The 16,952-nt window shown below is 38.4% G+C and overlaps 1 protein-coding gene across 1 annotated transcript; it reads left to right on the top strand.

Moving 5' to 3' along the window:
• The first annotated feature begins 376 nt into the window (after window positions 1–376).
• On the top strand, window positions 377–15,250 carry trmt1l (tRNA methyltransferase 1-like). Its single transcript, XM_026147402.2, has 16 exons — window positions 377–469; window positions 3,652–3,747; window positions 3,894–3,956; window positions 5,964–6,077; window positions 6,290–6,354; window positions 8,572–8,728; window positions 10,460–10,580; window positions 10,665–10,744; window positions 11,039–11,291; window positions 11,750–11,962; window positions 12,044–12,234; window positions 12,836–12,902; window positions 13,782–13,945; window positions 14,023–14,088; window positions 14,509–14,635; window positions 14,794–15,250. Exons 1-16 carry the CDS (start codon window positions 409–411, stop codon window positions 14,981–14,983), a joined length of 2,028 nt encoding a protein of 675 aa, XP_026003187.2. The 5' UTR covers window positions 377–408; the 3' UTR covers window positions 14,984–15,250.
• The last annotated feature ends 1,702 nt before the right edge of the window (window positions 15,251–16,952 follow it).

Below are 16,952 nucleotides of genomic sequence, written 5' to 3'. Positions count from 1 at the left end.
TAATAATAAAATTCCATGACAAAATATTGCAACAAAAACGGAAAACCTGTTTGGAGACATTATCTTATAATTAGGTATGTCATAATTACAAATATTCTGATCTTGTAATTCTTTTTGTCAACATCATTGAAATGAACCAGTAAGAGTTCTTCTTCACTTTCTATAGGCTACTTGCATAATTTGACACTGAAGGTATCTGGTTATCCTCAGCACGTTGTCAGGTATTCTGAGTGTGGTATTATTTTATTTGCAACAGTAACTCATTTTAGATTATAAAATGTGTATTAATCACGCTTCTGTCGTGAATGCGATGCGCTTCCGTAAAATGTCAAATTGCGTTTAAAACAACGCGCCCTACGTAAAGAACGTAGAATAGAACATTTCCTGTGTGTGCTGCTGTAGTTCGTAATGGCGGAGCTTAAAGAGGCGGACGCTGCTCAGCTACACCAGGAGGACGTCGATAACAAACGTGGGTAAACTGTAGCGCCTGCATGTTTGGTCGCTAAATTTGCAAACATACAATGCAGCATAAATCATACTACAGGCATTATTAATGCTACGCAGCCTATTTAACGGGAGTTTGAGTTTATAACTGCGGAACTAAACGAGGGCCTCAGCATGGAGCTCCGCCATAGGACCTAATAGTCAACAACATCAACGACAAAAAGGGAGGCGGTAATAGTACTCCGCTATCGCTTCCTGTCGCATGAGATAGCGCAGCTGGCTTTGAACATCTGCTGATTTTAATGTGGTTTGAGTTGCGTTTTCAGTTAACCTGGTCTCATCACGGAGCTGCACTACAGGACCGCAGAGCCGCTCACTTCATACCGCTTAAACTGTTCATTTATTTTAACCGGTGTTCCAGCTTAACTGGTTTTGGTTTTCATTGGTGATGTTTGTGAACATTTCATCTGTGGACCCAAATTCAGGGGGCCCTATTCTAGGAAGCATGTCCAGCAAACCTTAGCTTAAAAATAAAATATGAGTTGGTCAACTTTATGATCGGCAACTCCGGGTTGCTCCAGAACAGCTGATCAGAGTAAGTTCAGTCAACTAACTCTGAGTAAGTTCATCCTGAGTTAGATCCAAAATGTATCATTTTAATTTAATATCCATACTCATCATTTAGCCAGCTTGAACTTTCATTAGATGAATTTGAATCCTAATTCTACGTTTGATTTTAGATCTAATGATTCAGCTGAAACCTGAAAGGTCAAAATGCAAGAGAGAGAAAGTGAAGATGAAATGCAGAGAGACTGATCAGACACAGTTTACTGATGGACCCAGATAGCAAAGAGTCCAGATGCATTCATCCACAGTTTAGTTTAACCTTCAATAAAAACAGTTTCTGCTATAACTCCAGTAACGATAAAGAATTCCATTATTTCTACCTTTTATTGGATAAAAATGCTTAAAGACAGAAAAACTTTGCTTTAATGTTGCCAGTGTAAGCATTCGTCATTTGGTCAAATATTAACCTGATAGATGTTGGCTTCCTGAGATTCACTGTTTCACATTTAACAAAAAAAAAGCAGGGCAGCATTTTACGAAGGAGTGTTAGGGTCATATTAAGAAAAAAATATTATTTCAGACTATTTTCAGACTTGTAATTCTATTTTGAGATAAAAGTCAAAATTTTGTTTTTTTTGGAAAACATCAAAAAGATGATTAGATTACAGCTGCTTTACCCTCGACCTTCAGAGGGTATCGCAATTGTGGCAGTTTGTCCTGAAACAACAAGAGTAATCTCCACATTTCGACTGTAACTCTTTTCAAGGAAAGGAAAGGTGGCTAGGAGAATTGCTAAGAACTTGGGTAAAGACAAGAGCCTTGTGTTGTTAATTATAATGACCTTACACTATTGTCCTTAAAAATGTAATGCTGCGTGTCACATTGTTAAGGACAGATGGATTAAAACTACAATGGGCAGAAGATGGACTACAAGATGCACATTTGCCAACACGTGTTCTCATATCAGTGATTTATGGAAGTCATATAAATGAGGTCAGCCTGTGGACAAATATCCCTTTGTTCCAAAGGTTGGAATTTTAAAGATAGAGGAACTTTTAGGGCCATATTTACAAATGTCTAAGCTGCCTTTTGAAGTTGAAAAGCTCATGGCTTTAAAGAGTCCCAGTGTTAGTTTTGTGATTGAAAGTTGTGAACAGGAGGAGTTTTGTGGCTGAAATATGGAGTTTCACTTTCAGGAGGAGAATATTTAAACCAGTTACGTTATCAGGCGAGTGAGTCATCTGCACTTCAAGTGGATGGCTCAAGTTGTTATTGCAGTGCCAAAACATCGGCTCTGTCCTGAAATTTCGCTCAGTCCTCACACTGAGCCCCACAATAACACTGTCTTTGTTGTGCTGTGAGCACATAGTGAGTGACTTGTTTTTGCTGACTCTGTAACAAATTAAGTTTTACTATATAACTGCCTACAAGATGCCAAAGATCAGTAAACACAAAATGTTCTTACCCTTAATGAAAACAAGGCTTCAGAATAATACCCCTATGGATGAGTTCACTTTGCCCACTTCCTTCTTATTGTTCTTCTACTGTTAGAAATCTTTAATGTTTCTAAATATTTATTTTAAATTATACAAGCAGTTGACTAGTTTTCGCCATTACATGAAATTACCAAAGCAAAATCCTGTCGTCCCCCAAAACACATTGAAAAACGTATTCATGCCGTCATCACCTCTAGATTGCATTATTGCAGTTCTCTGTATTTGGGTCTTGACAAGTCTCTACATAGTGGTTTGGATCCACCCATTTATGGCTACAAGAAGTGCAAGAAGACTTAATTGTGGACCACATGGCATTAAACCATGAAACAAAAATGGAAATGACTAAAATGATAAGCTTGGCAGTGGATGGAACAACAACACTTGAAGGACAAACTGTATACCTACATTTATACCTGGAAAAAGGATAACATTGGAGAAGGGTCTCAAGATTCACAAAGCCCTAACCCAAGTGTCTGAGAGGATTAGCGAGGGCCTCGTGTTGATCACTTGTTCCTTAAACGTGCATCAGAACCACAGATAAAGCCAGATGAAGCACAAATGGGTAAAACATAAAGAAACTCTGTCTGGAAACATGATGTGATGTTATTCTTGTTCTTGTTAATGTTGTTTTTAAGTTAAGCTTTTCTTTCTCTTCAAAGAAGTCTGTTAGTAACTTTTTTAAAAAGTGTATTCTGCTGACATTTATCTGAAATGCTTATGCCTGACATACTTAACAGTTGTGTGTGGTAGAGAAAAATCCAAATGTTCTTTTAATGAGCTGTTTTTTTTTTCTTTAAGTGCATTCAAATTTAAGTGGGGAGTAAACTTCAGTGGCAACTCCTTAACTTTATTGTTCTCAGGTTTTGTGAAACGATGTCAAATATTTTTTATTTTTATTGAAATAAAATCATAAAATCGAATTTCCATCATTTTCCTCTGACCTGTAGTGATTAATTTGGTATTAGTTGTCTAGTTTTGGAGAAGTTGGTCATAGAGGTAAATATAATACTACTACTACTACTACCAATGATGATGATGATAATAATAATAATAATAATAATAATAATAATTAAAACTTTGAGCCATTGAACTCCTTTAAAATAGTTAAGGAAGTATTTTCTTTTCTCTCTCTTCATTTCTGAAGGTGGGGATGGGGGCGATGGACCATTTGTTGCTGAGGAGACACTGAAGAGTGAAAGTGCCACAGATGATGATGCCAAACCCTCCATCACAACCGCTGGTAATTAAATACAACTCGATTTTTGTTAGGATTTGCATAACAGCTGCATTCCTGTACTCATCAGAATTGAATCAGGTAGCAATAATGACTAAACTTTAACTGGTCTTTGTAATAATATAACAAGTGTTCTGTTTTTCTCCAAATAGAGAGACACCTCTCCATTCAAACTAAACTGGAGGGCCTTGAGATGCTGGTTGACCTCAGTGGTGGTAAATTCATTTCTTTAGTTTTTATTAGACAGTCAGTGACAGACGGGCAGATTTAAAGACTTGTTGATTTGTTATTGAACAATTACATATTAGAACAAAATTGATACCCCCCCCTCCCCCCGTGAGATTTTCAACATAGCATTTCTAAACATAGTAGTTTTCCTTACAAAACTTCCTTAGAAAGTTTTCCTTAGAATTAATTATTATTATAGTACACAGTAAATACTTTAAGAAAAAACAATAATAAAAAACGATGGATATACAAAGTTATCACAGATATTCCAAGTGTCAAGAACTGGAGGGAAAAGTAATGAAGAAATTCAAAGAGAGGCACACAGTAAAGAACAGGCAAGTGAAAAATAAAAAAATGAATAGTGACAGATGTGTATAAAGACTCCAGTAAAACTACCAAGACACTAGTGAATAACCAATAATAGCCAAGCCGGGAACTATAGTGAGGAGACTCACAACAACTATGCACAGGAAGGGACCATTATGTTGCAGGTCGGGAAAAACTTTACTTCTGCAGAAGAGATGCCTTCAAGCCAGCCTGAAGTATGTTAAGGATAACCTAGAGACAGATTATACGGATATGTCCTTTGGTCAGATGAGATGAAAGAGCTCTAGACTCTTTGGTTATAGAGAATGCTGACACTCAGAGAATACTGTCGTCAAATAGAAACACTGTGGTGGGAGTATTATGAAATATTATCGTTTTAAAAAAGAACAGCTTTTCATTGTCCTATGTTAGCTTATTGATTATGTAATTATTTAGCTAATACCAATAAAGTAGCTAAATGACACAATAACAATCCCTCACCTTCAGTGTGTATTTGACAATCATTTCTTAAGGAATCCATTTCATACTTGTTAATCACTCTTTGTTTTTATAGTGCAGGGTGATACATTTTAGTGAACTTTAAGGGACAACGATAGGCATTTAAATTGACAGATATTGAACTGAAAATACAAACAGCTGTACAAATGTGCAACAATTCTTGTTAAGTTTAAAAAGGCAAAAACACTTCTGTAGAGTGCACCTCAATGATCTCATGATCCCTTGTAAACAAGTACCTGGGGAAAGTGGGAAGGAAACATTCTCTTATAACAGGAAGAGACCTCTCGCAGAACCAGGCTCAGGCACATCCTGGTCAGAGGGTAAAATGAAAAAAATAAGAATATAGGGAGACCAGTAAAGATGGGACAAAACACAAACTACAGGAGAGACAAACAAAACAGCAAGTAACAAATACCATTACTTCTAGATCCCGACCGATAGAGGATTTTTAGAGTTATACTGATATTTGGTCATTTCAAAAATCCAATATTGTGATATGTTAGCTGTGTTTCTTTTTCTTTCAGACACATGATATACAAACAGATTTCCCTAACATTAGTTATGTGGAGCTATTTATTTAATCATTTACACTTTGCTCAATTCTGCTGGTGTTAGCTCATCGTGTGCCAACTGGGAATATACAGAGTGGCATTTCCTGGGAAAAACAGCAACACATGGTTGAAGGGTGTTTAATTTTAAAATGTTCATTTATTGGCCATATTAAATATTGATACTAATAGGGCTTGCAAATAGTTAATATCAGCCGATAGTATTGGTTTGAGGTTAAATTACACATCAAAGCACACTGATAGTAAATGCACAAGGTTGAAATTAGTATGTGTTTAAGAGGTTAGTTGACAATGAATCAGTAATTATTGATACTCTAATAATTACTTCAGTAATTTTTTTGAGTCCTGTCAAATGTGATCAGATGTGTCAGATTTTACATGATTGAAAATTTTCACAGTTTCAGACGTTGTATCAGGATGTATCAGCTTTTACCATTCAGACATTTATGGACAAAGCAAATATTGATTCAGTCCTGTATTTTATTTTATTTTTTACATTTGAAATACAGTTATGTAATAGGTCACACACCAACCAATTTATTTTAATCAATAAAGCAGTTGATTAGTGTTGTGCTGATTTTTGCCTTTTTCGCTCAAAAGCTGGGCGGAAATCGTGTCCTCTGTGTCCTGAGGAGAAATTTAAGGCCTGTTACAGCCACAAACTCCGCCGACACCTGCAGAACCTCCATTGGAAAGTGTATGCAGAGTTTGAAGGTAGGAACAATACAAATCGACACACATACAACAATAACCAGCAGTCATCTGGTTTCAACTCAAATCTGCAGCAGCAAGGAGTTGTTTCTTCTGTGTGACTGATGCTGGATCATATTTTGTGTTTAAATTTGTCCTGGATAAGGGTGTGGTCACTGTTTGTACTCCAGGGATCTTCTTCTGTATCAAAATGTGAAAACTGTTTCTTTGAACAGGCTACAGGATGTGCATCTGTCACCTGCCCTGCAGAAATGTTAAGCCCAGCCTCAGCGGAGATCATGTGAGACACAAAACACATACACACATCATTTAGGTTTTTGTAAACAATAAAATGCTAATAAGATAAACATAAATACAGGTAACAATTAACAAGTTTTAAGACTTCCTGAGTGTGCAGGGCTAAAGTGCTGAAATGAAAAAAATAAATGGATCTTTAACGTTACAGTGTGTAAGAGTAGATTGCACATTGCCGTCTGCCTCTGTGCTGTGTGTCAGCAAAGCTTTGTCCAGGCGTTGGTAGGATTTTTGTTCTATGAGACACATTTTCTATCTGCTGGTGATGCATGCGATGCAGGGGACTCCTGTTCTTGCTGCTCTTTCTGCTGCCTGAGGTCCTCATTAAGCACATGAGCAATTGTGGGCATCTTCTTGTTGTACTTACAGATTTTTGCTGTTTCATCTTCAATAGTGGTTCTGACGCTCACTAGTCCTCGGCCTCCTTCCTTATGCTTAACGTATTTAGTTCAATGAAATTTTATTCATACAGTGGTTGTTGAAAACCCCAACAATCAAATGACCACCAAACTCTTGGTGATAGTGAGAAGGAAAAACTTTTAAACTTTTTTAAAAGGAAAAGTTTTAACAGCAAGAAACCTCCAGCAGACCTAGACTCAGGGAGGGGCGGCCAGCTGCTGCTACCGGTTGGCGCTAATGGGAGAGGGGACAGGACAAAAGACACTCTGTGGAAGAGAGCCAGAGATGAATAATAATTAAATGCAGAGTGGTGTATAACCACACAGTGAGCAAAAAAGGTGAGTGAAAGAAGAAATACTCATCATGGGGATCCCCCAGCAGCCTTCGCCTGTTGCAGCACAGCTAAGGGAAGATTCGGGGTCACCTGATCCAGCCCTAACTATATGCTTTATCAAAAAGGAAAGTTTGAAGCCTAATCGTAAAAGTAGAGAGGATGTCTGGCTTCCAAATCCAAACTAGGAGCTGAGAGCAAACTGCTCTGTTGGGATGATATGATACTATAACAAACAGTAATTTTGGGTTATGTACCCTATTTTTCAGACCATAAGGCGGGTTTATATTTGTATCTGTTTTTGACTCATCGACACTGTTGATGAATGGGTCTGTTTTCATACATAAGGCGCATTAAGCGAAACAAAACAGTCAGATAAATCAAACTTTATTAAACTCATTCTTCTTGCTTCCTCCACTTCTGTACCATTGATTCATTAATGCTGAATTCTCTCGCAGCTGTTCTATTCCCATGTTGTTGCAGTATATTAATGACTAACCTCGTATTGTGGATGGATTATCTCATTTGTTCTCCTGACTGAACTTTGGTCCGTTTACAGCATCCTGCCATGCGATTGCATTTGTCCCTGACCATCAGGAACCCTCACGTTAACTTTTATTGAGTGGAAAAAAGTTAGCGATCATCCTCCAGCTTCACTGTTTATGTTATGCTAACATAGATGTGTCGCTAGCGATCATGTAGCAAATCAATATATACCAGCTAGCCCAACTTCAGTAACCCTACAAACGTCACTGCTGTTTAGTTTTCTGTCTTCATTTATGTTGGAAGTGATGGCAGAGCTGTACCTTTTAATACTTTCAGAAATCTCTCAGTCAGAACATGGCTATATCATGTTTAGGTGGAAGCTAGCGAGTGGGTGAAAAATCCACTTCAAACCATATGGGGTCATTTTTGACCCCTGAGGACCACAGGTGTGATTATGTGCTGCCATTTAAAAATTTTAATGATTCAAAAAAACATTCTCACTAAAGTTTAACATACAGCACTCTGTGGTTAGTCAGATAGTCAAAATAATCTAAACATTTAAATATTTTATTGTTTCGTTTTATTTTCGCTCAAAAACAGATACAAATATAAATAAATACAAATACTTTATGTAAACAAGGTCTGGTGGCCCTAAATTGCAAAATGAAAGGTAAATTTTGTGTTAATATGTTAATCTTAAGTAAAACTAAGGTGAACACTGAATTGATTGACAATTTTCCTTGTACTTGAAAAAACACTCAAATGACATCGGGTCGTTTTTGACCCCTGAGGACCACAGGTGTATGGAAATCAGGAGGACAAGGGTTAAGTGCGCCTCATGGTGCGGAAAATACGGAATGTGGCAATACAGGACACTACAGCAACATTAAATTCATATTATCAGCATATTGCATATTCCTTTTTCTTGTGAGAGAATGATCTGGGCTTATATTTTATCACTTTGTTGTTTGTATTCTTTCCCTGTAGGCATCTGGGAGACACGTCGCTCACTACCACTGCGTAGTGTGCTCTGTTACCATTGCCAGGAAGACGGACATGATTAGCCACTTGAAACGCCACGTAAACAAAGGGGAGACTGAGGCTAGCTACTCCGGGACCTCAGATGTCCTGTTTGAAGAGCCAAGTAAGAAACACTGAGCTAAGCTGACGTTTACAGTTGCAGTATTGATAAAAATCATAAAAGTTCCCTCAGAGGTGAAGTGAAGTTTATATTATGACTTCCAGAAAATCTCCCAAATGAAAGGTGTTTTATGGCAGGTCTGGACCCAGGGCCACTTGAAGAAGTTGACCATGAGCTGTCATGTTTACTTGTAGTAGTAATAATAATAATAATAATAATAACTTTATTTATAAAGCGCTTTCAGACAAAGTGCTGTACAGCTATTTGAAAATAAAGAGATAAATTAAATAAGAGTATAATAATAATAAATAAGAGAACAAAGCAGAATGCACTTTGGGAAGACGGTGATCTATCAGAGGCAGGCCCTGCATCATAACCATGTTCTCTGGTGACTGTGGCCTCTCTCAGCAAAACCATGTCTCCTGCCATATCACAAAAAATGCTTCAATAAAGATCTCAGCAACATGAAGATTGTGTCTTGGCCTTGAGATTTCCAAGATCTCCATCCAATCAAACATCTGGGGGGAGGTGTTGGGAAAAAAATGGCTGTTCGTTGTAGTATGAGTGAAATGGACACAATTTTAACATTTTAGAAACAATCAGAGATGGACCAGGAGTACCATTCAAAAATAAACACAACTAATGTCTCAGATTATGATTGTTTGTGATTTGTGACACAAATATAATTCTATATTGGCACAATCATCTCGATGCTGCAGAGAGCTTACTTCGGTCTAGATAGTAAAAGTTTCATCTTTGATTTCTCCAGTGCAATCCTGCTCCCACTCCAAGAAAGAAAATCTCAGTAAACATGTCCACCGTCTCATGGATTGCTGACTACTTGAGCATTACTCTTTGAACACATCAGACTTTGTCCAACTCGCAGTGTGAATAAGATCAGAGAAGCAGCGATTGCTACACAGCTTTTGTCTGTCTTGGCGTAGAATGTTGATGTGGTAGAGGAATATGAGTTCCTAGGTATCCACACTCTGAACATTGCTGGAGATTTTCTATCAGTTGTGGTGAGCACCGTGTACTTTGCTGTGGTCTGCTGGGGAAGCAGCATCACAACTGCCAACTGAATAGACTGTTTAAGACAGCTGGGCCTATGATTGGCTACAAAACTGGACAAACTGTGGTGGGGACTGTGATGGACCGAGTTGAAAAAAAGCAGGAGTCGTCACAGGAATTATTAGAAAAATAGGGTTTTCATTTATTTAACCCCCAAAAATTATATTTACAAAAGTCATAAATGTTGAGCTCATAAAAAATGTCAAAGAAACACAAATGAACTCAGGTTTTGGATCATAGCAAGTAAGAAGTAAAGAAACAAATGGTTAGTCAAAAATCAAAATGAACTGGTATGAATGCATAAGTAAACTAAATGTGTGCGCTTACAAATAGAACAAATGTATCCAAACCAATCAACAAACTTATTGGAAACCAACGTGTGTTATTGTGTTTAAATAAAGAAATGAAAATACACAAGAGTTACCGACTTTGGCCATGGGTTTGGCCATCACAGGGACCAATGGCTTATAAAGTTATTTATTGAGTCAATTTTCCAAATTGTTTTTGAATGTAAATTGTCTGTTATTTATTTTAGCTGTCTGCAGCTTAATTTCAGGGTTTTAAATGCAACACAGCTGTTAAAGGTCCTGTTTTTGTTCTGCAAAATCACAAGGTATTAGTGATAAAGAACTGATCTCTCCGTCTGCTTTATTGTGCAAACAGGTCCGTCAGGTCAAGCCTACGAAATCATGAAAGAACTCGGAACAAATGTTCAGCTCCTCCCAAACCACACCACTCCGCAGAAGAGTGACACCTACTTCAATCGCAAGATGAAGCCCAACAGGTGGAGATGAGCTCTTGTTAAAATATGTCCAGTATGTCTCTGATGTTGAGAAATTAAAGTGGAATTTGTGGGGTTTTGTTTCAGGCAGCTGGTGTTTTGTTCGCTGGCTGTTTTGGCCGAGGAGAGAAACCCTGTTGAGTGTCTGGATGCTTTTGGAGCCACAGGTGAGTATGAAATGTACAGAACTCCACGGAAGAGTTTCATTTTAGTCAGGAGTTCAAACCAAAACCTTAAAAAACAAACAAACTATAAAATAACAGAAGTTTTAGCATAATCTTGTTGATTTTTCCTATAAAAATTCTATTCATTAAGCTTAGTTTAGTTCAAATCAGTTATTAAGAGGCTGGAAGGCTGTTTGTTCTTTGCAGTGACACAGAAAGTAAATTTACATCATGTCTCAGCAGTATTAGCTAATCAGCAATGAAATTCCACAACATTTCTTCTTTGCCACCTTTCAGGCATCATGGGCCTCCAGTGGGCGAAGCATCTTCTTAATGCTGTGAGAGTTACTATAACAGATATCAGTGAGACATGTGTCAAAATGATCAAAGAGAACTGCAAGCTAAACAACATCCGAGTGGACGGAGGCATGCGAGTTCCCCGGGGGTCTGACGGGCCCAGCGATGAGGTCGAAGGAGTGCCCATTGCTACTGTTGAGGTCGTCAAAATGGATGCTAATGTCATCATGCACCTGCGACCTTTTGACTACATGTAAGTGTGCAGGGTATCTTTTACATGGCAAGTTAGTAACGCTGAGTCATAAAAGTTAACCTCAGTTACTCAGTTACTGTAACTGAAGTGTTTATAGACTCAATCCCTAGTTTCAAGTTTCATTTAACATGACATTTATTTTGATCCAGTTAGTCAAAATGCGATCGTTCAGGTTGAGTCTAACTTGTGATGAACAACTACATAAGTTTTAAGTGTCTCTTAGTTTCTTAGTTGAATTGGAAACATTTATTTCTCATCTTGTCCAGTTTCAAAACAACAGGTTCCCTTTCAAAGTGGTTATGACCCTATTTCAATATAATCTTTGACTATAGCTTCATCTTTGTAGGGTTTTCATGTTATGAATCTAAATACAGTCTGTGTTATGGGTTTATGGGAGGTCCCAATTCTGTCAGAATGTCATTAAAAAATTTCTACTTTCTATTTCATGAATGTTTCAGTCACCTAGATCCATTCGGTACGGCAGTGAACTACTTGGATGCTGCCTTCAGAAACGTCCGAAACCTGGGCATCATCTCTGTGACATCCACAGACACGAGCTCCCTTTATGCCAAGTCACCCAACGTCACCCTGCGTCACTATGGCTGCCACATTGTACGTACCGAATACTACAAGGAGTTGGCAGCACGAATGGTCGTGGCGACTGTCGCCCGGTAGGCTGTTTTTATTTTAATGTGGGATGTGATGCAGAATTAAATCAGCTTTTTATACTGATTAACTTCCATCTGCTGCAGAGCGGCAGCACGCTGCAACAAGGGCATTGAGGTGCTGCTAGCGGTGGCATTAGAGCATTTTGTGCTGGTGGTCGTGAGAGTCCTCAGAGGTCCTGTGCAAGCTGATGAGTCAGCCAAGAAGTTACGAAAACTGATGCACTGCCAGTGGTGTGAGGAGAGAGTGTTCCTCAAACAGGGAAACATGGTGGATGGTGAGTGGCTGAAAATCATATACTGTAGAGGATTATTTACAAGCTTTTAAATCAGAATCAGAATCAGAATGGGGTTTATTGCCAAATGTTGAGCAGGTTTACAACATTAGGAAATTGCTGCGGTGCTTCAGTGCAAACATGCTGTCATAAATAGCACTTAAATAGACATGGAAAAAAATAAAAGTAGGGATAAGAATTAAAAGTGCTACGTGGAAAGATATGTGCATGAGATATACATGAGATATATACATGAGAATAAGAATTAAGAGTGCTACGTTGAAAGATATATACATGAGTGCAGGTGGTGATCAGTGCCAAACATAGAATGATGCAGTGACACAGCGTAGGGTCATGTGTTAGTGGCGGGTACAGTCATATGGTTATTGTTCATGTGTCCAACAGCAGAGGGGAAGAAACTGTTCTTATGGCGAGAGGTTCTGGTGCGAATGGACCGGAGCCTCGTCATGAAGCATTAAAGCATTGAAGCATTAAAGCAATTTAAGAATCTGTCACATATTTGGTGAGCTGTAGCAAATAATTTTAATTTTAATAAGATGCTGAAGTTACCTCATCATCGTGTTCTAATGCCTGTTTGTTTCAGACACATTACCCTGCAACTGTCATGGAAGTCTGCCTGGAAAAACAGCAGTGCAGCTGGGACCTCTATGGTAAACTGCACATAGCAACACCAGTCACAGACTGCTGCGTTCTCATGTAGCTGTAATAGTTTGGTGTTAACATCCATTCTCCTCCACTTATCCTTGTGCTAACATTTAATTTAAAACATTTTTGTGACAATTAAATTATTTAATGGCCAGTGAAAGAAATGCTTTACCAAAATCCTGATACTTTAAACCATTTTTGTTATTGAAGGATGCATCTAACACCCACAAAAACTGGGTGCATAATTTAATGATAAAAACAAGCTTGTAAAGAGTCCAGAAAGAGATAAAAGCATGATATCACCACAAGAACCAACAATCAAGAACTATTTTAAAACTGTGTGGCTCATCCTGGCCCTAGTTCTCTATTCCTCTAATGCCTTCCTTAATTAGACTAAATAACCCATCTAAAGTCTAAATATGCAAGGTATTCCCTGAAAAAGATATCATCTGGATGGGAGAATGTGCTGCTCGAAAACCTGTATGTTTTTCCAAACTGCGCTTGCACGTCTTTTCAGATGTGCGAGCTGCCAATTCCGTCTTCCTCTCTTCTTTAGTTTGAAGGATGCTTTGTTTACATTTTACATTCCTTATATTTAAAACTTTGTTAGTCAGTCCAATTACGTTTGAGCCTCTGAAAGTGGGGGGCTGTTTATGAAAAATCGCTGATATCACAACAACAGCTCCCTCAAAGTGTTTATTTGTAAGGTAGATCCTACAATAATACACACAGATGGTAATACAAAATGTAAATGGTGCTACAAAGTTAATACTTTTGTTAAAGACTTTCATTTAAAATCCTATGAAGTTGTGTACACAAGCAAAGAGTTAAAGTGTCATTGTCCAAATACTTACCAAGCTGTTTGTGTATGTGTGCATGTGCAGGTCTGGTCCTCTATTTAACACAGGCTTTCTGAGAAGGATGCTTTCTGCAGCTGTGAAGCACAGCATGGATGATATCCAGCCGCTTGTCAAAACCCTGATCTATGAGTCTGAGTGCAACACCCTCAAGTCTTTAGTCCACGGACCGTCTGCTCTCACCAACCAAGGTACCAATCTATCATCTGTAACATGGGTCTGATGTTGACATGGTTGAATCTTAAAAGGATCTTCTGTTCTTCTGCAGTGGAGTGCGGCGTTGTCATTAAGACCTTAAACACTGGAGAGGAGTCGGGTGCTGCTGATCAGTCTGGTGAGTCAAAGTTTTCTAAGCCTCCATTATTCACTCAGGCCTCCTACTTGGTGTGAAATATTTTCACACACATGGACAACTGAGTGAAAACCTGCAGCAGACAAGGGAAAGGAGTAAAGACTGTGTACACAGACGGCCATACTCTAAGCATGCATGTGTCCTCTAGAGGGCAGTGCAAGCCTTTCCTGCATTAAAGAGATTCATGATGAATAAATTAACTACTTGGTCTTAATTTTAACACTTTTTACAGGCATCGTCTATTAAAAAAACTATTGTAGTTTTGTCCTAAAAATTTCCTTTACTGCATTATTTCAGACATATTCAGTATTCAGTATAACATATATGACGTTACATAAAAATGATTTTTGACTTCTTCATTTCCAGTTTTCTGTTGAGGTATAATTTTGAATTTTCCCATAGGAAAGAGGAAGATTGCAGATGAATCTGGGAACTTTGTGAAAAAGCTCAAGTCTGATGCCGCTCTGGATCACCCACCATTCTACTACAGCATCCATCGCCACAGCATTCGTGGCATGAATATGCCCAAGTGAGTGACCTTTACCAAACTCTCTCAAGAATTCAGGTATTTTCACATTTTGGTGACTTTGCAACAAATAGGAAACTAATGACCAAAGTACAAAAACAGGCCAAACACTAGTCAGGATCAGAGTGCACCTCGCTGTAAATACTTTGTTCTGTGCACAGGTTGAACAAGTTCCTTCAGTACCTGACAGAAGCTGGCTTCAGAGTGAGTCGGACTCACTTTGATCCAACGGGGGTTCGAACCGACGCCACGCTGCTGCAGTTTAAATCTGTCCTCGCCAAGTACAGCGTTCCTACATGCACCAACGCTAGCGCCACTCAGACCAGCGTGAGCATGGAGAAAACAGTGTGAGCAAATAAAAGGCTTCACTACTCCACACCTGAAGTGAAACTTTATTTCTTTGCTTCTTTACGCCTGAACTAAATTCTCAGTCAGTTTCAGTCAAAACATGTGGTTTTTCTGAATAAACCTTAATCAAACATAAACCAAGGAAAGATATTTTTCTATTTGTACACAAATTCAAGTGTTACAGATGGCTCATTTTATCTCTATTTATTTCTGCTGAAAATCTCTTTATTACCTTTTTGTTTCCCTTGTTTTATAAAAGCATCATAAAAATCTCGTCTCTTGCTGTCTTAGTAATTCTTTACTGGGCTCTAATTTCATTCTTTAAACTGTTCTGGGTTTTTTTTGTCCAGTGTGGAACAGGCGCACATGTTACCCAAAATGTACAATGAAGGGTCAGAGTCAATACTAAGCAGTGACATATGCAGAGAGACACCTAAGAACTACTATATTTAAAATGTAACCTGTAATAGGCATGAGATATACATTAGATATTTGTGTGGTCTGTAGCTCAGAAGGTAGACCAGGTCACATACTAATCAGAAGGTTGGTGGTTTGATGCCCGTCTGCTCAAGTCTGCATGACAAATTCTTGGGCAATATACTAACCCAGGTAGTGTGTGAATGTTAGACAGAAAACACTTCCATAGAAAGAGCATAGGAAAAAAGTGCTTGTGTGAATGAGGCACGTTGTATAAAGTGCTTTGAGTGCTCAGAGTAAAAAGTCGCTGAATAAGAACCAGCCCGTTTAGCCATAGAACAGTGACACTGAAAATATTATCAGCCTAAAAAGTGATGAAAACAACCTTAGTGCATTCAGGGAAAAGAAAAACACATTAAAAGACTTCGTTTTCCAAATCTGTTGCTCTGTGGATAAGTTTGTTTGCGTTGGCTCTTTCCACTGGACATGCTAATATTGGGCTTGTCTGTTAGTCACCAGCAAAACGGTAACCGCAAACTCGAGAGCCATGGAAGTACTAAGAAACTGCAATTCCTCCCATGCATGGCTCCAAAAGTAACTACCGTAAGTCGCTGCAGATTTCAGCGTTAAAATGTCAACCTTTTCAACATTTAAAATCCGGTTTACAGTGTCATACAGAAAAGGGTTTCGGTCTCTGTGGGTAGTTTCTTCCTAGCTACTGTGTGTGAAAAGCATCTTGGATGAGAAGTCAAATGTCAAGTTCAATTGCCTGCTTTTCAATCACTCGAGACTAGCATTGCTTATGTGAGTGATTTATTTGTTTCTTTGATCAACCAAGATGGTTGTGCTTCCACCGAAGCTTATTCAATTCAATTTTATTTGTACAGCGCCAAATCACAACAACAGTCGCCTCAAGGCACTTTATATTATAAGGTAGACCCTACAATAATACATACAGAGGAAAAACCCAACAATCATATGACCCCCTATGAGCAAGCACTTTGGCGACAGTGGGAGGGAAAAACTCCCTTTTAACAGGAAGAAACCTCCAGCAGAACCAGGCTCAGGGAAAGGCGGCCATCTGCTGCGATCGGTTAGGGTGAGAGAAGGAATACAGGATAAAAGACACGCTGTGGAAGAGAGCCTGAGATTAATAGCACATGTAATAACTGAAATAGAAAATCCATAAATAAATAAAAAACAAAAAGATGTTATATAGCTGTTCTTGCAAAAGCAATACGTGTTCGGCACCACATTGCATTCACATCACAATTCTGTTTGCGCAAGCTCCGGGACAGCACAGTTTGGGTTGGTAAAATTCTAGTATTTTTAGAAATCTATCACAAGATTGTCCCTTTCTAAGTTTGATGTTTGAAGTAAATATTTTTACATTCTACCCTCTTGTCTCCTTGTCTAGATAGAGCACTCCTGAATCCAAAGGGTCAGTTACATTAATATTATTTGTTTATTCATTATTAGTCGTTTGATGAACCGAACTGAATAGAGCTTTTTACAGCTGTGATTCAACAAGTCACGGTGGATGATTAGGGAGACC

The sequence above is a fragment of the Astatotilapia calliptera genome, chromosome 17 (genome assembly GCF_964374335.1).
Source record: "Astatotilapia calliptera chromosome 17, fAstCal68.1, whole genome shotgun sequence".
In the NCBI taxonomy this organism is placed as follows: Eukaryota; Metazoa; Chordata; class Actinopteri; order Cichliformes; family Cichlidae; genus Astatotilapia; species Astatotilapia calliptera.
The sequence above is the reverse complement of the archived record's forward strand: the minus strand, read 5'-3'. Positions and strand labels throughout refer to the sequence as shown.

Bases quoted from the DNA above. Each gene is read 5' to 3' on its own strand.
- trmt1l (XM_026147402.2), top strand. From the start codon at position 409: ATGGCGGAGCTTAAAGAGGCGGACGCTGCTCAGCTACACCAGGAGGAC. The intron at 470-3,651 runs GTGGGTAAACTG...TCATTTCTGAAG, and splicing joins GGAGGACGTCGATAACAAAC to GTGGGGATGGGGGCGATGGA. The intron at 11,292-11,749 runs GTAAGTGTGCAG...TGAATGTTTCAG, and splicing joins CTGCGACCTTTTGACTACAT to TCACCTAGATCCATTCGGTA.